The 26,829-nt window shown below is 42.1% G+C and overlaps 1 protein-coding gene across 1 annotated transcript in view; it reads left to right on the forward strand.

The window, feature by feature from the left end:
- Positions 1–26,829, forward strand: part of LOC124553834 (ankyrin repeat domain-containing protein 65-like) — a 42,871-nt gene that overhangs the window by 14,907 nt on the left and 1,135 nt on the right. The window contains exon 2 of the mRNA XM_047127824.1: positions 12,098–12,253. Coding sequence (XP_046983780.1) covers positions 12,117–12,253 — 137 coding nt within the window. The 5' untranslated portion in view covers positions 12,098–12,116. The remainder of the gene's footprint in view (positions 1–12,097; positions 12,254–26,829) is intronic.

Consider the following 26,829-nt stretch of genomic DNA (forward strand, 5'->3'; position numbering starts at 1 on the left):
TGCAGCTTATTAACCTTAGAGACGAATTTTATATGTGAAAGCTTTGCTTTTCTTGTAACAACACAATGTATATTAAGTTAAACTATTAACTTTCCCTGTTTGTGTGTTCACGCTACATAACAGTGATGTTGCTGTTGGCTGACTACATCATGTGTCCTATGCTCTGTATGTCCGCTGTCATCGGCTGGCGAGATCACGTGACATGAGCTGCGACTGGCTTACAAAAGCGCATCGCAATCTCGATTTCAATGATTCCGAAAGTAACATGCGGTGTTTGGTGGAATTCCAATGTATACTTTCGTAATAAGCAGCGCACATGTTGCTGCACGTTAGACATCTTTCCAAACGTGTTTTTTCCCCCGTGAGTTTCGTTTTCTAAACTGTCGGGAAATTCCACGCCCGTGCATAAAGCCATAACCATCCAAACGATTGATAAGTTTTACAGTTCTGAGAGAAAATATAGTGTCACTTAACACGGAGAAAGTGTGTTTTCACCCGGGAGAGAGAGTATTTTTAACCGGGAAATCCGGGAAAAAGCCGGGAATTTTTTTTCATTTTCCGCGTATACGCTCTGCCAAGGATTTCTACTAGTCCTCGTCTTTTTATCTATTTGATCCTCTGCTGCCTTCACTATTTCATCCCTCAAAACTACCCATTCTTCTTCTTCTGCATTTCTTTCCCCCATTCCTGACAATCGTTCCCTTTTGCTCTCCCTGAAACTCACTACAACCTCTGGTTCTGTCAGTTTATCCAGGTCCCATCTCCCTAAATCCCCACCTTTTTGCAGTTTCTTCAGTTTTAATCTACAGTTCATAACCAATAGATTGTCGTCAGAGTCCAGTATCTCCAGGTCTCTTCCCTGTATACAACCTTCTTTCATGATTCTTCAACCAAATGTTAGCTATGATTAAGTCATTCTCTGTGCAAAATTCTACCAGGCGGCTTCCTCTTTCATTTCTTACCCCATTCCATATTCACCTACTACTTACCCCTCTCTTCCTTTTCCTACTATCGAATTCCACTCACCCATGACTATTAAATTTTCGTCTCCTTTCACTATCTGAATAATTTATTTTATCTCGTCATACATTTCATCAATCTCTTCGTCATCTGCAGAGCTAGATGGCATATAAACTTGTACTACTGTGGTAATCGTGGGCTTCATGTCTATCTTCGCCACAATAATGCGTTCACTATGCTGTTTGTAGTAGCTTACCCGCATACCTATTTTTTATTCATTATTATACCTACTCCTGCATTATCCCTATTTGATTTTGTATTTATAACCCTTATTCAGCTGACCAGAAGTCTTGTTCCTCGCCGGCCGTTGTGGCCGAGCGGTTCTAGGCGCTACAGTCTGGAACCGCGCGACCGCTACGGTCGCAAGTTCGAATCCTGCCTCGGGCATGGATGTGTGTAATGTCCTTACGTTAGTTAGGTTTAAGTAGTTCTAGTGGACTGATGACCTCAGAAGTTGAGTCCCATAGTGCTCAGAGCCATTTGAACCATTTTCTTGTTCCTCCTACCACTGAACTTCACTAATTCCCACTATATCTAACTTTGACCTATCCATTTCCCTTTTAAAGCCCACCTGCCCAATTAAGGGATCTGACATTCCACGCTCCAATCTGTAGACGCCAGTTTTCTTTCTCCTGATTACGATGTCCTCCTGATTAGTCCCCGCCGGGAGATCCGAATGGGGTACTATTTTACCTCCGGTATGTTTTACCGAAGGGGACGCCATCGTCATTTAACCATATAGTAAACCTGCATGCCCTTGGGATAAATTACGGCTGTAGTTTCCGCCTGCTTTCAGCCGTTTGCAGTACCAGCACAGCAAGGCCGCTTTGGTTAGTGTTGCAAGGCCAGATGAGTCAATCATCGAGACTGTTGCCCCTGCAACTACTGAAAAGGCTGCTGCCCCTCTTCAGGAACCACACGTTTTTTCTTGCCTCTCAACAGATACCCCTCTGTTGTGTTGCACCTACGTGCAGCGCAGAGGAAATTGTCACTGAAGTAAATTCTTGTATTATGTGTTATGCTGACTTCATTTACAAAGAAATCAGTACACTAAAATGTTACTCAACCTTCACTTCACAAAATTGTTTCAGTTCCACCGGAATACAGTTGTACATATCCATTAAGTCATTCAATTTTCCTCCCTATATTGGCAACAGCTCTGAACAGAGAAGAGGAATTTCAGTTAGTGGCACACTATAGGGCTTAGACAGTATGTATTGCGAACCCCTCCTGATTTCTTTACGGTGGAATATGCATGCAACCGTTGTAATACATTGTGGCGGATTCTGATGCGAACTCTTCCTGGATCATCTGCAGTTATCTGCATCCAGTGTGAAGAAGTTATTTAGAATTTCGAATACCTTCTCAACGAATGTTCCAAATCACTCCAATTTAACTCCTCAGGCTTCATATCACATACGAGGAAAGGTTTCATAGCCCCGATGAAGCGAAAACCTCTACCCAGTGTTCAGGAACATGCACAGTATGATGATCCTTCTGATGCTGTATCAGGACAAGGTCTCGGTCACACTGCAGAAAATTGTGACCTGATACCAGGAACTTATGATTGACTTCAGAATGAGATTTTCACTCTGCAGCGGAGTGTGCGCTGATATGAAACTTCCTGGCAGATTAAAACTGTGTGCCCGACCGAGACTCGAACTCGGGACCTTTGCCTTTCGCGGGCAAGTGCTCTACCATCTGAGCTACCCAAGCACGACTCACGCCCGGTACTCACAGGTTTACTTCTGCCAGTATCGTCGCAGAAGAGCTTCTGTAAAGTTTGGAAGGTAGGAGACGAGATACTGGCAGAAGTAAAGCTGTGAGTACCGGGCGCGAGTCGTGCTTCGGTAGCTCAGATGGTAGAGCACTTGCCCGCGAAAGGCAAAGGTCCCGAGTTCGAGTCTCGGTCGGGCACACAGTTTTAATCTGCCAGGAAGTTTTATGATTGACTGTAGTAAAATATTCCAGAGTTATTAAATATTGCCAAAGTGACAACATATGCCAGTTATTTTTCCGCCCTGTGTATCTGTCAGACCAAATGACGAAAGTCTTACCTTCTCCCTGAGGAAGGAGCTGATAGTTTGTGGTGGTGTACTTCAATATACACGAAGAAATGTCGGTTGATCCTCGCCTGTCAACACTTTCACGCCAAAAGCACATTGTTCCATCATTAGTTCCCGCATTATGTGTGGCTTCACTATAACAGGAATATTGCCGTTGATAAAACACGGAGGAGAGGGACAATACAGGACAGAAAAACACTTGCTGTAAAGCAAGGTAAAGTAAAAATGGAGATAGGACTGGGGATTTGTTTTCGTCTTCCTTCACCGCTTTATAGTGCAACGTCCCCTTTGAACAATTACACAAGACTGTGCTTAACCTGACACACAATATTTTGTTAGCGCAACGCAATCTGACTTTCAAAACTCCCTACTAAAGAATGGCCCTGACTAACATTAAACTATACCTTTCACAAATCACTTACCTCACAAAAATCTTCGCTGCTCAAGCTACTGCAATACAGCAAGCGCCACTACTCCCAGCTAAATAAAAGATTCAAACTACTAAAGGCACTAACTACTGATAGGGATAGTTAGCAAATGAAAGATATTAATAGAGAACAAACAATGTATTTACCTTAATATCATCATATATAAATATATCAGTTCATGAAAAATTACAAAACTCCGCCATCTCTCTCCCCACATCCACCACCGCTGGCGGCTCACCTCCAACTGCGCAACGCTACGCGCTGTTCACAGCCAGCTGCCTAACACTACAATGGCGAGTATTACAACAATGCAAAACAGACACAGACTGCCCACAGCACAGCCAGTGATTGTCATACAGAGGTGGCGTTACCAATAAAAAACCTAAACAGCCTACTTACAATAGGACCCTTCAGCGTTGTAATGATGTAATCTTCCTTCAATTTCAATAGCTTGTCTTTCATCGTTCTCTGCTGACATAATACCCAAATAAAACCTGTCACAGTAGGATCAAGACTCTGCTCCAGGAACATCAAATCTCAGATTGAAACACGAGTGGAAAATCGCTCTCTATGTGCATTCATTGCATTTATATACGGGATGTTGTTTTCTAAACGTATCAACATCTTTTTTAAATATAGACCAGCGGACAAGCAACTCTTAACAGATTTGTGGCGACTGTCCTGGCAGTGTACGTTTGATTTCACATAGCTTCCGATGACCAGGTATTGCGCAAGTTGATTTTTATGTTTGCCCGTCTTGTCACAGAACACCTTCGAAGTTTATATTTTTTCTTCCAATTCATGTATTCCATGAAGAGTTGTTATAAACATGAAATAGCGTCTTTTGACAAACCTGCTGTCACCTGATGGTATTGTTACCAAATAAGAAAAACTGCAGTGTCTACGAGAAAGATCTTTGACATATCTTATTTTGGTGTGCTCAAGTTTGACACAGTTTTGTTTCAACAATACTGACTGTTCATTGTAATTCAAACTATAGAAGTCTTTAAACTGTGTGTTTTCGTATCCAGTGCAATTCGTTTAGGTTGCTAGGTGCACCTGCAGCCGAATGCCTGGGATCACAGTAAACAATAACCACCTTTTGAAACAGTGTTTGAATAAATAACTCGTTATTTATCCAGTCGAACACAATGATTGAAGAATATTGCCTGAAGGTGTAACTCACGTGCTCTGTAGTGTTTTATTATTAAGCATTGTATTGCCTAACCTTTCCATTGTGTAATGATACATTATATAGCGATATGGTTTGCGCTACTTCGTGATAATTCACAATAAAGGCTAGACGGAAATTTGCTTCGCTAGTCACAAGCTAGGCTAGTTATTTAAGGTTATGGAATCATAATACTACCATGAAAAATGGGTTGCAACCTGGTACTACGTACCTCATCTGGTGCAGATTTTGCCACCATTACATTCCCCTCTTTAATACGTATATATTGTTTTCCAGCATCCACGAGTCTTTTACGTTTCACATCACGCCACTCACTCACTCGTTGTTTACGCTTTTTGCCTCTATTCGTGTGTTTTTGACAGTCCTGGCTGTTGAACTTGAGCTGTCTGATGGTGCCAGCCATAGAAGCTCATATTTCGTTCCCTGTCAAGCTACAACATAGCCGCTGGGCAATGTCACAAGAACACGGAAAGAAAACATAATCCGATTGTGCCCCCACATCAGTCTATTACACCATACATTCACGTAAAGTTCAAAACAAGAAATCAGTCTGCAGTTATTTGTCACGTACAGAGCGATGGAAATTTATTTGCCAAACTAAAACATGGCGGACGATGCGCACAAGATGAAGTAGCAGACACGCTACAGTTCTATAGTCAGAGACCAGACTTCTACATCCAGGTTGTATAGAGATCACTGGTTTTTTAGCACTGACCCTGACTTGATGTGTCGGCCATCTTACTTACCGATTCAACCTTGTTGTGCGCAACGCAAACTTGTTGATCTGTCACCTGCAAAAGATTGTGTAGAGCAGGTCTAGTATCGCTACTTTTTGCCAGGTACTGTTAACCTTTCTCTGTGTAAAAGGCAGATTTTGTAAAAATGTGGGTTACAAGCTTGCTCTGGGCGACTATTCAGCTGTCAGCATGTGCTGAGTTTAATCTCGTTGCCGGCCGGAGTGGCCGTGCGGTTCTAGGAGCTACAGTCTCGAACCGCGAGACCGCTACGGTCGCAGGTTCGAATCCTGCCTCGGGCATGGATGTGTGTGTCTTCCTTAGGTTAGTTAGGTTTAAGTAGTTGTAAGTTCTAGGGGACCGATGACCTCAGAAGTTGAGTCCCATAGTTCTCAGAGCCATTTGAACCAGCCATTTAATCTTGCTTGTTTTGAGTTTTCTCATTGTTCTAGTGATCTCAGAAGGCAGCAACATGCAGCTTACGCTTTTATTCAGGTCTTGTAGGTGGAATCGATTGAGCTTGCTATTAAGTGGCAGAACAAAATTGAAAAGAAATTACGGGTTCCCTCAGAAATGCTTTCTTACAAAACAGATCTTATCTTACGGTAAGTGAAACTGACAGGAAGTGTTCCCGATGAAATAGGTGGGATACTGCGGAGTACATCTTGGTTGGATAAAATTTCCCCGTATTTCTGGTGCATCCGTCGCTTGGAATGCAACCGACATAGCACTATAGTGTAGTAATTACCGACGGAGTAGGAATCCTGTCCGTTGCGGATAGTATGACAGAGGGCATTAGTACCAACTAATATACCATTCTCAAGAAGATTCCTTTTCACAATATTATCTGTTTATACCAGTTCGCGAATGGCGCGTGGGTAGGGTGACGGTCGGTATACCTTTGTATTGGCTGCAATTTCTCGAATTTTCTCCTCGTCATTTCGCTGCAAGCTCGAAAGCTTCGAGGAGACGCGTTGTTAATTGCAGTCGAATGTAATGTAAGTGCTACCGTTTATTGTTTTTGTGCTGTTGTGATAGTTTACAATTATGAATAAGTTCGCAACAGCAAAGAAGAGACAAACCTATTTTGATTCGTCCGCCAGCGTTACGGTAACTTAAAAATATGTACATACTACTGTCATTGCCTAATTACCTGCCTATAGCAGTTCAATGTTAGCCCTGGAGTCGTTATTCGAAGGCTGGTAGAACTTTGGAGTTGCAATATTACAGTATTTCAGAAGGCGGCGAAATCGTAAATATCATAGAAAATAATATTAAATTAAAATCAGTGGATAAAAATACACTAGGATTCAGCTGTGTCACCCAAAAATCGCGTTCATCAAGAAACATATCGCCTAAATGGCGATGGCTGTATTGCTTTAAAAAAATTTGCTCGGTATTCTGCCATTAGTAGACGAAATGGCAAAATATCACCCAATCTGATGACTTGCATGATATCAGTTATGAAAATCAGTTCCTATATGGACTTTTTTTTTGGGTGGGGGGGGGGGGGGCGGGGGGGTTGTGGAGTGCGGAAGGGGTACAGGATGACAGCGCATTTCGTTCGTTTCTAAAAGCGGGCTGCTTAAATTCCTCTGAGCTGGCAGCACTCTTCATCCTTCCCTCACCCCTTCGTACGAAATCTATTTCTGCTCTTGTAATAGCACAGTAACTGTAGCCAGCAATTCCATGCACAGTTAAATCTTAAAAATATGCACTCACTCATGCAGTGTGGAATGACTAAACATGCACATGTAAAGGAAAAACAAGGTATATAAGAATTCAATCTTTTGTTGCGATGCATTTTATTTTATTGTAAAACAGTGTACAGCAACCGGTTTTCCTCGATTCACCACCGACTCCGGGTAGCGCTGCGAGCCGCTGAACTAGTAGTCCCTGGATTCAGGAGGCGAGTTGGTTCAAATCCATGCGGTGTCATTGTTGAAAATGATTTTCAGTGGATTGTCATTTTCACTTAAGGCAAATGTTGGAGGCCATAGCGAATTGCTTCCGAACGCCTTTCTGTCCTGACAAGATCCATACCCCTTAAAGACGCGCCCCTCTGCTTAAATGGAAAGAGCAGCATCAAAGGCGTGTCGAGCATCCCTTCAGACTCCCAGCACTAAAAGCATTATGGCAAATAGATGACAATCCAAATGCTCCTCATCTGGGCTCACGCATCTGTCTGCTGGGTTGTTCTTCAATGCAAGAATTGATAGATCCATTCTAAAATGAGGAAATTTGGGAAAGTGCAACGCTGAACAATTCCAAATCGTTTGCATGTTCGCCGACAGAAATTATTCTGCGTTGTCTGTCGAACAGGGGTCTCTCTATTCCTTTTCACTGACAAGGGCAGCTCACCTGCTGGTCAACACCGACTTCCTCCAAATTTATGGTCTCAGCAGGGCTCGGCCAGAAATCACTGTGACATAAATGAGGGCTCCAGAACGCCAAGCGTTCAGCAAACGTTGGGTCTTTTGGCGCGGGTCGGGCGGGGAATGAGTCATTTATGTCGGCACAGCTCCCAGCCAGAGGTCCAGAGAGAGTTCCGAGCGGTAATCCGAGGGTCCTGGGGTCGAGTCTCTTGGTGCAGTCTTTTTAGTTTATTTCTCATTTTGTACGTCACAGCGCAAATAAACCGGAGTAATACTCCAGACAATGTATTTATTAATATTTTATTAAAAGCCATGAAAACGAATGGGAAAGTAAAATTTGAGTTTGCAAATATCAGTGCTAGCTGTCGAATTATTTGGAAAGTCTTAAAGCGCTTCAAATACGGCAGACTTTATTAACATTCTGCATTTTCTCTCCATGTTTACGTATCTGTAAATCAACATACCGCCCTTACGACGAACACATCTGCGCGAACAAGAGACCATATTCGCGATGCCGTCACTGAAGAATGTTTGACTTTGTTGACGAACCCACAACCTCAACTCTCGACGCACCGCTTCACCACTACCAGAGCAAAGTCCTCGGTGGCGTTTCTTTAAGTTTCGGGAGCAGATGAAAATGGGATGGATGGGGCCAAGTCGGGAGTGTGCGGGGGGTGTCAGGCGGCAGTGAAACCAGGGCGGGCGTCGGACGGTCGGAAATGTCGCGCCGGGGGGGAGGGCGCTCCGTGTGCGGACGGACTCTTCTGCGGTCAGCAACTGAACTGGATTGTAGAGCGTGCACGAAAACTTCGTACGTAAAATGCGATACTTTTAACATTTTACACTTGATGATTTACACGTGCTTGGTCGATATTAATCCACTCTGAATTTTTACAATTGCATGCTTGTTTTAAGGATTCCCCAGAAAAAGAAAACTTGATTTAGATACATAAAAGCTTCTCCCTCAGTGCATAGCTTGGCAGCAAACCACACACAACGCACCATTTCACCAAATATTGGCAAGCATAGCTGGTGATGTAGAATGGAATATATTTTGATGCAGTCTTGTTTGGATGTGATTTCCTTTTCTCTCACGATAAGTATGGTTGTGAAGATTTTTGACCAAATTCTGTGCCTGATGACAACGGACTATATTTCGGGAAGAATCACTCTAAACACTGCACGATGGCGATTGTTTAGCCTGAAAATTTTCGTCGTATATCTGTGGATTTGCTTGTCCTTTCGTTTTATGAAAATGTTGACATATACAATGTATCGAACATTACTTTGGTTTATTTGCAGTGTAAATAGCATAGAGATTGAAAATGAAGATCTTTATGGAATGTCCCCTCATTTCATGGCCGTACATTGATGTACAACTTTATTTGGGATCTAATTTGTTTAATCTATCGTTATAAAGTTTTCGATTTGCTTGAGAAGGGGATCGATGTACAATGTTGTCGTTCGGAAAAGTAAGCGCAGGACCGTTGGTCGGAAACCTTTCACACACTGTCAGAGTGGGTCTGGACTGTAGAATGACTCACACTACAGAACAGTAGAAACATCAGACCAAAACGATAACTCCCTTGCAAGCCTTCCAGTGTTTCAGGTACATATGCGGCTTGTCTTGGTATGACCACAATCCTAGATCGGAGCTTTAATTGCGCGAGTATAGGAGGAAAGATAACGTCGAACATAAACTCCCCAGACAGCATGACTTTGGCTCTGTGAAGGAAGTCACCCGAGCTGGAGTACAAAGTTATAAACTGGTATAATAATACCTGCTAGCAGCCATCTGTCAGAAGTACTTTGGTTTGTGAGTGATGTCTATGTGACACAATCATCTGGAACTAGAAATATGTCCAACACGGCATTAAACGGCTACGTCCCGTGCTAATAGAGAGCTGTTATTACCTTCAGTATACTAATCAAAGCGATCTGACGTCCACTCGATGAACTGGGTCCTGCTTTACAGCTGTAGTTTTCCTGAGCAGGCATAACACATCGCTGTGTATAATTTTTTGCTGTTATGTAATACGCTTGTGGAAAACAAGGAGTAAAATTGTACAGCACGAAAGCAACATCCATTTAACGCTAACTGTGTGTGTGTGTGTGTGTGTGTGTGTGTGTGTGTGTGTGTGTGTGTGTGTGTGTGTGTGTGCGTGTGTGTGGCCAGTGTAACCACTGCTACTACTGCACATTATTGTTTTTTTCCATTTTTTTAGCCGAAGTGAATTTCTGAAAATGTGGCTTCGCCTTTTTATGGAATTAAAGTTACTACACTACTGGCCACTAAAATTGCTACACCAAGAAGAAATGCAGATGACAAACGGGTATTCATTGGACAAATATATTATACTAGAACTGACATGTGATTACATTTTCACACAAGTTGGTTGCATAGATCCTGAGAAATCAGTACCCAGAACAACCACCTCTGGCCGTAATAACGGCCTTGATACGCCTGGGCATTGAGTCAAACAGAGCTTGGATGGCGTGTACAGGTACAGCTGCCCATGCAGCTTCAACACGATACCACAGTTCATCAAGAGTAGTGACTGGCGTATTGTGACGAGCCAGTTGCCCGGCCACTATTGACCAGACGTTTTTAATTGGTGAGCGATCTGGAGAATGTGCTGGCCAGGGCAGGAGTCGAACATTTTCTGTATCCAGAAACGCCCGTACAGGACCTGCAACATGCGGTCGTGCATTATCCTGGTGAACTGTAGGGTTTCGTAGGGATCGAATGAAGGGTAGAGCCACGGGTCGTAACACATCTGCAATGTAACGTCCACCTTTCAAAGTGCCGCCAATGCGAACAAGAGGTGACCGAGACGTGTAACCAATGGCACCCCATACCATCACGCCGGGTGATACGCCAGTACGGCGATGACGAATACATGCTTCCAATGTCCGTTCACCGCGATGTCGCGAAACACGGCTGCGACCATCATGAAGCTGTAAACAGAACCTGGATTCATCCGAAAAAATGACGTTTTGGCATTCGTGCACCCAGGTTCGTCGTTGAGTACACCATCGCAGGCACTCCTGTCTGTGATGCAGCGTCAAGGGTATCCGCAGCCACGGTCTCCGAGCTGATAGTCCGTGCTGCTGCAAACGTCGTCGAACTGTTCGTGCAGATGGTTGTTGTCTTGCAAACGTCCCCATCTGTTGACTCAGGGATCGAGACGTGGCTGCACGATCCGTTACAGCCGTGCGGATAAGATGCCTGTCATCTCGACTGCTAGTGATACGAGGCCGTTGGGATCCAGCACGGCGTTCCGTATTACCCTCCTGAACCCATCGATTCCATATTCTGCTAACAGTCATTGGATCTCGACGAAAGCGAGCAGCAATGTCGCGATACGATAAACTGCAATGTGAAAGGCTACAATCCGACCTTTATCAAAGTCGGAAACGTGATGGTACGCATTTCTCCTCCTTACACGAGGCATCACAACAACGTTTCACCAGGCAACGCCGGTCAACTGCTGTTTGTGTATGAGAAATCGGTTGGAAACTTTCCTCATGTCAGCACGCTGTAGGTGTCGCCACTGGCGCCAACCTTGTGTGAATGCTCTGAAAAGCTAATCATTTGCATATCACTGCGTCTTCTTCCTGTCGGTTAAATTTCGCGTCTGTAGCACGTCATCTTCGTGGTGTAGCAATTTTAATGGCCAGTAGCGTATTTCCGCTGGATGGACAACTATCTTAAATGTTCACTAATTTTCCCTTTTTTTTAAAGTCTGCCTCCGTAGTCTAGCGGTAGCGTTTCCTTCTACCACGCATGGGGCCCGGGTTCAATTCCCGGCAGGGGCCTGGGTGTTATATGTCCATAATCATTGACCCGCAGGTCGCCAAAGCAGCATCAACTAAAAAGGATGCAGCGGCCGAACTCCCACGCATGGGGCCTCCCGGCCAACAGTGCTATACGATAATTTCCATTTTTCCTTTTTTAAGTCAGTCTTCTTTCTATATATGGAAATTAAAATGTTTCTGTCAAGATGCAGGGACAGTTTTCCTCATGCACTTACATGACACATAAGAGCATAGAGCCAACCTTTCACTTTCATTGCTCCCACTTCGACACAACTGATGTGATTTTGTCACCGGCAAGTCGTTTGCACAATCTGGGCCGCTACTCCCGTCGTCGGCGTGCGTTCTGCGTTTGTGTGTGTGCGTGTGTGTGTGGACAGGCTGGCTGCAGTGAGCCGCGCCCAGGACCCCACGAGGACACATCAGCCAGCTCACACTGTGCCTCTCTCTCTCTCTCTGTGTGCAGCCCACCAGCCGCCACACAGATGAGGCCTGCCACCACCACCACTGCCACCACCGCCGCCCCCGCCGCCGACATCTCTGCCAGCGCACCTCGCCAGACACCTGCTGCTGCACGGCCCACGACTCCTCAACCTGATGAGGCCACTGTCTCTCGCATGCGGTGAGTTGTCAACACACACACACACACACACACACACACCATTATGTGGTAGATAAGATATAAATACCAAAAAGTCAACTGTAAATGTTCAGTCTAGATTTAATTAGGGTCAGCAAAGTCAACTGGGAATACAATCAGAACATAGATGAATAACAGGCTGGTATCCACAGGATTAGGTTGTAGTATCATGAAGAAAATTGAAATGAGTGTATGGCATTGTTGGCCGTGACGCCCCATTGTGGGGAAATTCCGCCACCGAGTGCAAGTCTTACTCCAGTCGATGCCACACTGGGCGACTTGCGCGCCAGTGGTGAGGATGAAACGATGGTGAGGACAACACAACACCCAGTCCTCGAGTGGAGAAAAACTCCAATCCAGCTGGGAGCCGAACCTGGACCCACTTGCATGGGAGGCAAGCGCATTACCACCCAGCTAAGAAGGCGGACTGTAGTATCATGAGAGAGTGGTTAATTAAGAATAGGTTGGTAGAGAATATAGTGTGTTACTGTCAACACTTCAGTGATTCATTCTCATCAGAATCAGCAAACCAATGTCTGCAATAATTCAGGCATGTACACTAGCATCATACAAAGAAAATCTACTATAAGAGGTAGGGTGGTATGCACTGAGTATGTAACACTTTAGGTAAAGATTGATAAACATCTAATACTGCCGATGTACTGGAATGGTCTAGCAGAGGTCAGATAAACACATGTTTATAAGACCATTAGCGGTGGTTGGCATGAATGAGAGAGGACAAAAAAACCTAATTATTTGCCATAAAACTTCTGCTGGTAACAAGAAATATGCTAATAAAGCACCAAACAGTAGCAAATGTCTTTGGAGCCCAGCCGGCTGGAGTGGCCGTGCGGTTCTAGGCGCTACAGTCTGGAACCGAGCGACCGCTACGGTCGCAGGTTCGAATCCTGCCTCGGGCATGGATGTGTGTGATGTCCTTAGTTAGGTTTAATTAGTTCAAAGTTCTAGGCGACTGATGACCTCACAAGTTAAGCCGCGTAGTGCTCAGAGCCATTTGATCCATTTTTCTTCAGAGCCTCAGCTTGCCAGGTTCTGGATCACCTTGTCACCCCACCGTAGTTTGGTGTAACAGCCACTCTCAGTAATAAAACATGCATAGTAGAGACTCTGCCTGCTGCACATGATATTTCTGCCTCTTTGAGCACCAGATTTAGAGTGCCATGAGCACCCAAAGTTCACAATCATTTCTGGTATGCATTTAGATCTGTCTTGCCCTACAGTTTTTACCTTCTACAGCTATTTCCATTACCACTGCAGTTAATCCCTGTTGCCTTCACATTTAACCTATTACGCTGACCCTTGTAGTGTCATGGTTTTCCATGTATCGCTATCCTCACCTACTCTGCAGAGATATTCTAGAGTTCCTATGTTATGTATTCACCTAACTTCAACATCCTTCTATAGCACCACATTTAGAATGCTCCGATTCCCTTCTTGTTTTTCCCATAATCCACAAATCATTTTCCTGCAGTACTGAGCTCCAAACATACATTCAGATATAACACAAATTAAGGCATATCTTTGGTATTAGTAACTTTGTTTTATGAGGAATCTCCTGTTTTTCCATGCTACATTACTCCTTACAACAACCACACTTCGTCCCTCAGGGTAGCAGTTTGTCCTTAATTCTGATGTAAACTTTGCCACCAATGTTATTTTTACCACCCCCTAGCACTTTCGTCTTTCTTCTGTTCATTAATCCTAATTTGGTCATTCGACTGTTTACTATATTCCTTTCTCACTTTCAGTCGGCATAGCAATATCACCAGTGAATTTTATCATTGAAATCCTCTTCAACCTCAGTTTTAATTATATTTCTAGAAGTTTCTTCAATTCCACCAACGATTCTTCAGTGTTCAGTCTGAACATTTTTGGAGGCTACCTGCAACCCTGTCTTTCACTATCTTTAATCAGAGTACCAATCCTTGTTGATTATTGTACATATTGTATGTTACCTTCTGATCCCTATGTCTTACACCTATTTTTTTTTAAGAAAAATGTCTTACATTTTCACAATTTCTCCTCATCAAATATCATTTAAAGATCTACAAATTCAATAAAGATCTCTTGATTTTTCTTACACACCCCTTCTACTATCAAGTCAAAGGTCAGATCGGCCTCTGTGGATCCTTTACTCCAACTTTAGTATCCTCAAACAGATCGTCAGCTTTGTATTCCATTCTTTTGCATGTTGTTATTATTCTTGTCAGTAGTTTGAATTTATGAGCTGTTTAGGTCATTGTCTGAAAGCTATCGCAGTTACTGACCCTTGGTCGCTTCTGTAGTGTCTAGATGGTCTTTTTCTGGCAGTCTGCTGTTAAGACTCCTGTCTCATGAATCACACAGATACGTGAATACTCATTTGATTGCCATCTTCCCCAACGATCATGTAAGTTCTGAAGGAATGGTAACTAACCATTCTGCCTTGTTTGTGTGTAACTTTTCCTGAGCTTTAAATTCTAATTGTCAGTCCCCACATTTTCCAATTCGGCTTTCATCTCTTCTTCCATCAAGTCATGTGATAGTTCCTCCCATGAACTGTTTTCTGCCATCTGCTCTTTCCTGCACGTTTAACAGTGAAATTCCTTTCGAACTCTTGTTGACTGCTGTGCATTTAATTTCACTGAAGATTGTTCCGAATTTTCTATGTGTTGAATAGGTCCTTGCTACGTTCATTTCTTCTAATTCTTCCTGTAGTCATTCTGCTTGTACTTTCCTCAAATTTCCGATTGATTTCATTCCTTAGTAACCTGTAATGATGTATTTCTTTTCGTCAAACAGTTTAAATATCTCTTGTGTTTGCCAAGGATTCTTCAGATTTCCTCTCCTTGTACCTAGATTTGTCTGTCAAACTTTGATTATTGGCCTTTCCAGAGTCGCCAACCACTGTTCACCTGAACTTCCAGCTAGGCATTCATTATCACATTATCTAGAGCCTCATAGAAGTTAAAATTCCCATTCCATTCCTCAGTACTTCCGTATTCCATTTATTTACACATTGATTTCCTCGTGACAATTCTCTAAAAATTAACTTCATTGATCATCATAACTGAATTGTGATTTTACTATACGTTTGTTCCTGGGTACACCTTACAATTCAATACCTGACTTTGGAATGTGTGTCTGGTTGTGATGTACTCCAGCTGGAAACCTCTTTACCAACTATACCTCCGCCTCCATCCCTAAGAGCCGAAAATGCTGAGACACAGATGCAGCCATACAAATGTCACAGAATACTACAGGGCGTAGTCCTTCAGTGAGTCCGCCATCCAGAAACTGTGCTGGAATGCTGCAGGAGGCGTCCTCCACAGGGAGCACTTATAACGGTAACACTGGCCACCTTAAACAGCAGTTGATGCTAACTTTAATCCTGTGCGAGGAATTTTTTTTTAAAGTTATGGCCTTGAGATAACAGAAAGGGAACAGAACAATCAGATGGGGATTCGTTTCCCTAAACACTTCAACAGAGTATAAACAACAGTAAACTGGTGGGTCAGGAAAAGACATTCTGCCAGCACAAAAGCAAGTTGTAATATTAGGTATTAATATCGGTCATCAGCATAATTAGGCATTCTTGTGTCAAACAATATAATAAATCAGAACACAGTGTTACGGCTAACCTAAACTTCCTTGACACACACACACTAAATTCTTTTATATGAACACACTACAACACAGTAACCTAACTTTGCAGATAAAAGTAGTACTGACTTGGAAGACAGACAAACAAATGGCCAATGAGATAGCAACAGTCTTCAACACACATGATGCTAATAGCAATACTAAACAGGTCAGAGCATGAAATGATTCTGATTTAAATCAGTGGGTCTATTAATGATTGTACTCTATAAAATAATTACTTAGTACAGGGTCTCTATGCCTGTGCATTAACCAAATTGCTTTAGAATAGCTAAAACAGGAAATCTTTCTGACACTCAGTATGAAGCAATTAATCAGAATGCAAATCTAACTACACTGAAGGAGTCTTTGCTTTTCTTCATTAACTACCCTAGCACATGATGGTCGTTACACTTTCATGGTTTCAAGAACCATGCTCATTAACAGAACTACCCAAGTGTGTGTGGGAAATGGTAGGTATTGTCATCAACAATTATTAACTGAAGCACAACAAACTGTAACTCTTTAAATAACAAATGTGCTTTGGTAAACAGTCTTTTAATCCTCTCAAAGTATATTTGGCTGTGCAAATGCCAACACAACATTAAATTCAAGTTCAAACAGTTTCTCATGAAATGAAGAGCGGTAAAACTTTGTAATTCTGATCAAACTGCATAAGTGCAACAATTAATCTTTTTCACCTCAAATCAATATTGTTCTTTTAAATAGTAACTCTACTACTGTGGGCAGCTTTTCAAGTAAAGCAAATTATTTAAGAAAATAACTGCAGATCAATTTAAAAATGAACTGGAAGTGGAATATTTCTGAAACTATAAAACTGAACTTTAAACACTATAACTTCACACGTTAGAAAGCAATCACAATTATTTTTACAACTGCTGAATAAGTCTTTCCTTAATACGTTAGTCTACTCGGAATTAAATTCATTAGGATGGGGTTCCTGTGCAGGTTTGAGATTTGGGATAATCACGGGTGTAAGACAGTTTTAAGCAACACCATGATTATTATTAAAATCAAGAAAAGTTCACAAATGCCTGGGTCATTTACAGAGTGCCAAATATAAAAAAATTTGAAGGAAGCTGGCGACACTGGTGGCGTGATTTACAGTGGCTGTTAACATGGCGGCGATGCAGTCACGGCTGTACTGTTGGCCTCGCCCTACTGCATACCTCACTGGAATCGGAATTATATTTTTAAAGGGCCAAAAACAATGCCATGATAACAATGTCACCAAATTCATCACCCAAGGCCCATAAATACCGCTCTCAGGCTCCTCTGCTTCAAAACTCCGAGAACATGAGCCACGATGTTCCGCTACTGCTAGCGAGGTGTTAACCTCAGTACTGCTCTGCCCAGACTCCATACCCGTCACAAAGGACGAGTCGTCACTTGCGTACCAACCACACCTTTTTCAGTCCGCCAGGCTACTTCCATAGCTGCAGGGCTTCCCCCATATCTCTGACATTCAACACTACATTCCCTAACTGTGGACCAAGTCATTTACAGTACATTATATAACAATCATTCCAGTAGTTATTTAAATCAACAAGCGCGGTTTAAACAATATTGTTCAGAAGGTTCACATAACTGAAATATGTATACATAGTCAAAGACTTTCCATGATTGATACAACAGTCTACATAAGCAGCATTACAAATTGACATAGAAATGGTCAAAAATGGATGTTACATATGCCCCATAGTTCACTGAAGTTTGCTGTTAGGTTAACATCAATAACACCTTAATGGTGTTGAACAGTCAGAGAAATAACCAATTCTACCAGAGTTGGGTTTGAAAAGAATACGTTAAAAAACATGTTAAAACACTATACACTCGATACACATAATTACCAAAACAAGACATAAGCATCATTATTCAGTTATGTACACCTATCATAACTGGATCTCATTTTGAGAAACAGCTAAGTTGAGTAGTAAGTAAAATTTTTCTGTATTGCCAAGATTATTGAGAGTAGCATGTTGTAAGCATTCAAAAAATGTAGGTACTCTTATACAAGTATACCCCTACAAATATCACAAGCAATTTGACATTGTACGTGCAACACATCCTATAGCATAAGTTTGAAGTTACGAAACAGGAATCTACAAATGCTGCTTCTAATAATAGCAGTCCATTCTTTGATATTTACATAAACAAACAAAAATATTTAAACTGAACCTAGTATTCTTTCTCATTGCCCTAATCTGAAACACAGTCCCTCTTTGAAAACCATAGCAAACACATACAATACTAACAGAGGTGATAATCGAATAATTTTCCTACCTGTCATAGCATCTCACAGTCTGACAACATTTGACACATCACGTATCTCATCAATCGATTGACTGCCCATTTTTAGTTTTGGAAGTCTTCCAGACACGTTTTCTTGCCCCACTTTGGCAAGTGTTTTATGCCGCCCACTCTGTATTTTAGGGATTCCACATTTCTTTTCAATTCGGCAACATTTGCCTTTAGCCATTTCAACATAGGGTTTCACATTTTACAACAGCTTTAAGAATGTGTAACTTACAAGAAAGTATCAGCAATTTTAGATAGGTACCATCATTTACATAAAGACATAAATTGCAGTTAAGTACAGTACAATATCTTCATTAGACAGATGTACGAGGGTCATCCACAAAGTAAGATACGTTTCTATTTCTATCCGTGGCAGCGCTACGATCGCAGTTCCGAGCATGCACGGCAGTTACTCTGACTCAAGGAGAAGACGTGTACACCATTTGCAGATCGCTGCTGCCGACGTGTGCTTTGTAATGCTTCCTTATATTGTCAGCCGTAATTGAAAACGGGGCCGTATGTGAAAACAGATCTATGATTCGTTTTCTAAATGTAAAGAAAGTTAAACCAAAGGAAATTCGTCGGTAAATCTGCAAGGTTTACGGACAAAATGCTAGGAGTGATTCAGTGGTTAGATGGGTGAGACGAATAAAAAAAAAAAAAAAACAATGGATGAGCAGTGCACTTCAGGCTTTGATACGCTACAATGAAGAAGGCGATGGTTTTCTTTCTCGGAAAGTCACCGGGGATGAAACTTGGGTATCGTATGACGCCCCTACGATAAAACGGCAATCAATGGAATGGAGGCACACTTCATCCCCAATGAAGGTTAAGCCTAAGCAAATCTTGACACCTTGAAAAGTCATGTGCACAGTTTAATGGGACAGAAAAGCCATTTTTGTGATTGATTTCTTACCACAAGGCTAAACAATCAATGCACATGGTTACTGCGAGACCATTAAGAAATTGCGCCGCACAATACAGAACAAGCACCGAGGATTACTCTGAAAAGGTGTTGTTTTTTTCCATGACAATGCCTCGCCTCACACGGCGAATGTGACCAAACTACGCTTACGGGAATTTCACTGGGACGCGCTTGCTCATCCTCCGTACAGCGCGGACCTCGCTCCTGGCGACTTCCATCTCTTCTTACACCTCAAATCTGTCCTTGGTGGTCAACACTTCAACGATGGTGACGAGCTGAAAGAACATGTTACCATATGGTTAAATACAAAGGCGGCAACCTTCTTTGAAGAAGGCATACAAAAACTTGTGTCATGCTATGACAAGTGCCTACAAAATTTCAGAAGCTATGTAGGAAAGTAGTTCAACAGTTGTAGCTTTTGTACAATAAATATTTTTTCTGTATTTGTACACATCTGTTTTATATAACCAAACAGAACTTACTTTGTGGACATACCTCGTATTTCCTTTACAGCATAATACACATTTTAATTTCTGTATCATTTCTGAATATACTTCATTTACTCATTCCTAGGGACATACGGTTTGAGATCCACTATATTATGGACACCAAGGGGCTTCTTGGACTTGGGATAGATTAAATAGAAGGCATTGTTGTAAGGTATGTCTTGTATTATGAATGGCGTGTTATACATATTTTTAATATCATTCTTAAGTTCACTTGATTTTTCATGGGTCTTCAGAAGAACATAGCCTCCAATTATGAACGTCGCAAACTTCAGGCTCCTACTGTGCCTATTAGATCTCGTTTCTGCTTTGTTTCTTCTTTTATCAATTATTTCTTCTGCACTAATGTCAAATCGGGTACATGGTGGGAACTAGTTTTTTTCTCAATTAAACATTTGTTCTTATTATTGAGCATGATTTCCTCAGGTGTGAACGCAGTAGATTCACGAGCCAAGATATTCATTACACACTCAAATTCAGATACAAATCTGCCTCGTTGTCGATGGAATAGGTCCTACATAACCTTCCTATTTCCCTCACATACCGTTCAACAGTGTTGCTTGCTGGATGTTAGGCTGCAATATATTTAATTTCTGCACCATTTCGCTCCATGCCATCTTTCAAGATTTTGTAATTGAATTGGGTGCCATTATCGGACAGTACTGCTTTGGGTTTTCCAAATACTCAATCATCCTATAGAACACTGACTTTGCTGTCACCTACAGTTTTGAAAATGTAGAAAATACTTCCAAAATCACTAAATTATATTTGCAATTACGAGAAGTTTTGGGGAAGGGGCGCCATACAGATCCACAGATGATAAATCCATGGTATCTTCAGGTAACGTGTTCTGCATTGGGCCTTGGTTAATTCTGTTGTTTACCTTAGCTCTCTTGCAGATGTCAGAAGACTTAATATGTTCAGTGACCTTTCTACGCGCACTATTGGCAATCACTATAACACTAGCCAGTTTATCTGGACACCCCTTTGTCTCAATGCTAGGTGAAAATAATCTGACATTGGTATCAAATTTGACAGGCCAACACACCCTCCATTCTTCAGAAACGAAGTCTTTCCTCCTACACAAGATATTTTTAAAAACTTCTCAATCTGGGGATATTATATATTATCAAAATTTACTTTCACAGATTTCAACTTGGATCCTCATTTCATTGGTATATCATTTTTTTGTAAATCGTTCAATTTTATTTTTGCCCGAAACTTCCTTCATGTGATTAATGTGGAAAGATTCATCTTCATTGGATTCCTTGAGTACCTCATACATACCATTGGGACAATGCATTGCCACATAAGTTTCTGTTCCCTTTACATAGCAGACTTCGCAATTAAATTTTTACAGGTATAAAACTCATCGAGTTAGCATGCCATTTAGAAGGCAAGATTCTTCAAAATGTTGGACTCTTGTGGTCAGTGTGCATGATGATCTTATAACCCCACAAATAATTTCTAAATTTCTTTAGGCCCCGTACTATGACCAACTCCTCCTTCTGTGTATGGTATAGTTCCTTTCGTATCCCATCAACATCCCACTGGCAAAAGCTATAGCTCTGTTCTGAATTTTCTGAACCATTTACCGCTTGGAAAATTTCAATACCAATCCCATAGCTGCTACTGTCGGTATTCATATGGAAAGTCTCTGACAGTATTGGCTGATGTAAAACATTTATTATGTAAAAGTTCATTCTTCAGAGATTCGAAATCCAGCTGACACTCATCTGTCCAAACAAACGCACTATTCCTTTTTAAGAGGTTGTTCAAGTATGGGTTATTGAAGCCTTGTCCCTTAACAATTTTTTTGTAAAATCCACAGAAACCTGGAAAGGCTCTCAACTGTTTGCTATTTTTTCTTTTTTGCGAAAATAACGCAACGACTCGGTGACAGGTATGGGTGAGGCGTGGCCAGACCTCGGAATCGTCAAAAAATTAAATGAAAGAAAAGGGGTTAAGGGCGTAGTGGGTTCGAATACCGCAACTTGCATGAATTTTAATTCGTGATAATAGTTGTTAGTTAAAAAAAGTTGAAATGATTCTTGCTACGAATGCCGAAGGTCTGGGTTTGTTTCTCACATCCGGCAATCATTTTTAACAAGCATAAGTAGCACCTCTCCCACCTCTGGTAGCCTGGAGGAGAGTCGGTACAGGCTGGGCCCTGGCAGAGGAGGAAGTCATGCCAGGTCGAAACTCTGTCACCAGTCACCTTTCTTAAGCGATATATTTTTAAATCAATGAGCCAATCACCGTGCAAGGCCACAGGGCGCTTACTGTATTCGAGCCTGAGATGTGGAAAACATTGGCGCTGGACTGGGATTCAAACTCACCTCTCCCTTTTCGCGATGTTCGATGCCTTTCAGATGATACATTTCCTCCGCCTCATTGTTTCCACTTGTCTGAAAAGTCATAAAGACCTTCACAAAAGACACAGGTCTGGGTTGGAATGCTGGTATGTCATTTTGAGTTGTACCATGCGCACACCAAACTACATGTGACAAGTTATTATGATTTTTAACGCCTGTCTGCGCTTTGTCAACAATAATAGTGGGCTCTAGTTTTGACTCCCAAGTCAGACAGGCAGCTTTTCGTTCTCTTATGTCAGTTTCAAACATGCCACTCCTAGCAACTGGTGAAAGAGAATAGTACAGTCAATGTGTCTTTGTATGTACTCAACAACTATGTGTCTAGGGTTCGATTCCTAGTCAACAGAAAACATTCATCATGATATTTACAATTCATACATGTGCACATTTCGCTGCTCATGGAGTAAACCAATATATAACGTCTACGAGTGACTATAACCCGTTATTCATAAGAATAAACCTGATGTAAACATTGCACTATGTATTCTTCGGCATTTTCTGGAACCTCATTGGATTTCTTTTCACGTGGAACTGCAGCCAAGCTGTCTGAAGTACTGTCAGGTACGGTAATAAGGGTATGTTCTGTGTGGTGCGTTACGCGCACATGGACTGTGCGACAATACGCGACAACAGCTTTACCGGTGCCTTTATCTTGGACAGCACTGGCCGGTCAGCTGGTGCAGCTAGCCTGGTGTGGCGTGCCCAGCTGCAGTTCACACGTAACGAGAGACGAGCAGAGGAGCAATACAGCTTCGAATGTCATTTAATCTTTAAGCAGAATGAAATAATACACTGCAAATCTTCCTCAATACGCTCCTTAGACGACTAGACGCAAACCGCAACACGTTATCGTTTTTGGCTAATGTTTTATAGTAATTATAAACAAGAATGATGCAAAAAATGAAATGATCATATGGCATTGTTGGCCGGGAGGCCCCATGCGGGGCAGTTCCGCCGCCGTAAGTTCTTTTTAGTTGACGCCACTTCGGCGACTTGCTTTCGTCAATGATGATGGACACACAACACGCAGTTATCTCGAGGCACAGAAAATCCCTGACTCGGCCGTGAATCGAACCCGGGACCCCGTGCGCGGGGAGCGAGAACGCTATCTCAAGACCACGAGCGGCAGACAGCAAGAATGATGAAAATTCCTGGCTGAGCCACATGGTATTTTTTCTGTATAATCTGTGTGTAACGTGAGAGAAGAGTGAAGCATTTCACTGTACAGGTAAATATTGAAGCCACTGAAGTATTTCTTATAGTCAGTCGTCTGGTAATCTCTTAGCTCCTTCCTTACCCGAATCCGAGAAAAACATTCAGTTCACCTGCTGCTAGAATCCACGAAGCCAACCAGGCAGAGCATTTTCTCTTATTCTTTTATGATGAACCCTTTCTACAAGGCGCCAGCGTACGACAGTGACGTGAAAAAGCTGAGTGCGTTAGTTCCGGTACGTCTGACAGCTTAACAGTCTTGTTACTTCTCGGGCCAAATCCCGTTGATTGGCTCCAGCTCAGTTCTGTTGGGTTCATATTACGTGTTTGTACGATACTAGTCTACCTCTGTGGCATAAAACGATGGACATAGTCCAAATAAACAGGATTTGGTTTCTCATTTTTGCATTAAAAATTAAACTATTATATTTTTTAATTTAAACAACTTTTATGAACAGTATTTCATAAAACATATAATAATTAAGAATTTGTATTTGAAATGGGAACTGGAAATCTCGTCCAGTATGTAATTAGAAACAAGAAGACATGCATTATTCTTAAAAAATGATGAGTAGTTCTATAATTGCGAGATGTAGGTATTTCAAATTGAACGAGGAAAAAAAATGATACTGAGGAGATTTAAACAAACGCACGAATAACCGCGTGTGGTTTGCATTCAGTTACGCTACCGACTAGCCGACACTTTTTTTTGTGTTACTGTTGGGTAGAATGTGAAGCGAATTATGTTAGATTTTCTATCTGACTCGTAACTTTAGACGAGGGCCGAAATGTAGTTAAAAAAAAAAAAAAAGGTCGATACACTCGGACGCGAACACGCGACTGTAAGTTTAGAATGTATGACGATTACCTCTTTTTTTTACAATTACCACTTTGTTTCTTTTTTTCTTCCCGACCGGGGCTCGAACGCAGGATGTCATCTGGCTAAAAATGGCTCTGAGCACTATGGGACTTAACATCTATGGTCATCAGTCCCCTAGAACTTAGAACTACTTAAACCTAGCTAACCTAAGGACATCACACAACACCCCGTCATCACGAGGCAGAGAAAATCCCTTACCCCGCCGTGAATCGAACCCGGGAACCCGGGCGCGGGATGTCATACTTAGATGGCAGACACATTTTTTTTTTTTTTTTTTTATTATTGCTCGCTCACCCCACAGTACAATACCGCGACCAATTTTAATTTTTCTTTTTTTTTCCAGACACAGGAAAAACACCGAAATTATACACTCAAATGGCAGTGTATTCCTTCAAAAAACGAAAATAGTCACTCCTTTTTTTTCCAAAGTACTTACTGAAGGCAATCAATTAAAATTAAAGAATTCACTTCACTTTGACAGTCCGGATACCATTATAACACTGCAAGCGACGTTGTGCTGACCGGCGTTCCCATCGGACGTGCCGTATGACTCCAAACGGAAGCAACGCTGTTTTAAGAAATGAATCGTCCACTTCAGGAAATAAATTCTAACCGGAGTGTACTCGAGTGCCACATTTTCAAGGAGGACTTGACTAACGGAACCATCGCGATGTGTAAACAACACTTTAGAACCAACCCGGGAGAGATGTCTCTCTGCTTGAACGGGATCATAAAACTTCACAAAGAATGCATACAAATCAGAATCGAAGTAAGCAGTATCTACCTGATCAGGTGTACCACGGATAACATCAGCCAACCAATCCTGAATTTCTAAGGAGCCAGGTTGAACACGACGCGTCAAAACTGAAACGAACAGTGGCTCGACGAGGAACAGATTTTGGAGACTCGACGGACACCATGGCGCGGCAGAAAACACCGCCGCCGAGAGCAAAACGACGACAAACTCCGCTACGCCGACTACGATGCGACTCCGGCCGATACACCAACAAGACTGAGCTGAGCGGCTTCGACACAAGCGGCGCTGCGGCACAGGCGGCAGTTTCTTGTAAACAACTGCATTATGTACAACTCTGGAAAAACCACAAAGCCGATTATCTCTCTAAATCTATGAAAAAACATTAGGAACAGCCTATTTCTCGGCACTTTTTAACCGTGATTCATGCGCATTTTTCACCACGGAACAGAGCAGCCTCAGCCAGTTTCATACTGCGCATTAACAGCACGACAATCAGAGCACAACGCTGCAGAGGCTGTGACTGTACACGATTTTTGAAGTAACAACTTTGTGGCTAAAGCGTGACTAACAAAAACTTTGATGGCTCTTAATGCATTTGAATATCTTAAAGTTTCATTTAACGTAAGTTAGTAATAAGATACCTAATACATAAGTAGGTCCTACTTCCAAAAGTGTTAACAACACCAGTGTACGTGTGCTACGGCTTCTGACCAGTCATCGCGTTTGCATTTGTTTACACCAGGTTTATTCCTATAATGAACGGGTTATAGATGTCAACGTCGGTAGGTGCTGGGTTGGAATCCCCATAAGACAAGACTTTAGTCTCCTCATTTCAGTTTGTCATCTCACTGCTGCTGAAAAATGATTTCTGACGTTTGACTGTGCTTAGTTAACCATACGATTAAGTGTTGGAATATCCGGTAAACACATATCTGCGTCAGGTCATTTCAAGTTTGAACGTGCACACTCTTTCTTACTTGTGACTGAAACCATACTTAAAAATATGTCGTCCTTAATTGCTCGATTGAATTCCCAGACAGTAGCGCAGTAAAATAAAAATCGTCGTGTAATTTGAAGGTGGAAGTTGCTTTGAAGGTTCATTTTTGCAATAAATTTCAATTTGCAAGCGTAATGGCTATGTAATCCCCAATAACATGTTTCTGGTAATTGCATTATCGAAGTATTAATTTGCATCGCACAGAGCAGTTGTCTCTCGTGGCCCCATGCAGTGAACATTCTGTATAGGCAAAGACTGTACCGAAAACAGAGCAGATGAACAATGTCATGTGGACTGATCACAAATGAGGCGAATCACAATTCAGGTCGTTCCACAAAGTTTAGGGTATGAAACCACATAAATTCAGCCTCTTCTAATATTTCGGCTGAATACCGTCCAGCCATCTTCAGAGTGAGCCGAGGTGACTGACGCTGCAGTGCTTGGTCCGTCCTTTTAAACCCGAGGACCGAACCACTGCGTAAAAGGACGGAGCAAGTGCGGGAGGGTCAGTCACCTCGGCTCACTCTGGAGATGGCTGGACGGTGTTCAGCCAAAATATTAGGAGAAGAGGCTGAATTTATGCTGCTGGATGCCAGAAACTTCATGGCACAGTCTTTACACCGCGAAAACGCGAAGATGGACAACAAATCAGATTGTACAGATGCTTTTGTGCATGGTAGTACACGTTAAATACATGTGCACATGCTATCAGCCACACAAAATGTGATGTGCGCACACACACTCGCACACAGTTTTTTTTTATGGGGGTGGAGTGGCCACTATGCTGTATGTTACGTCTGAAATGTTTCGAAGGCATGGTTGTCTGTCAGAAAGTTTCAGTATTTGGTGAGGCTGTGTCAAGAAAACTGCCGGTAACTGCAGTGAAAATTTTGTGGCCGCATATCAGGAAAGTGTGTCTTGGAAAACCAAGGTATGGGATTCTTCTTG

The sequence above is a fragment of the Schistocerca americana genome, chromosome 11 (genome assembly GCF_021461395.2).
Source record: "Schistocerca americana isolate TAMUIC-IGC-003095 chromosome 11, iqSchAmer2.1, whole genome shotgun sequence".
Classification (NCBI taxonomy): Eukaryota; Metazoa; Arthropoda; class Insecta; order Orthoptera; family Acrididae; genus Schistocerca; species Schistocerca americana.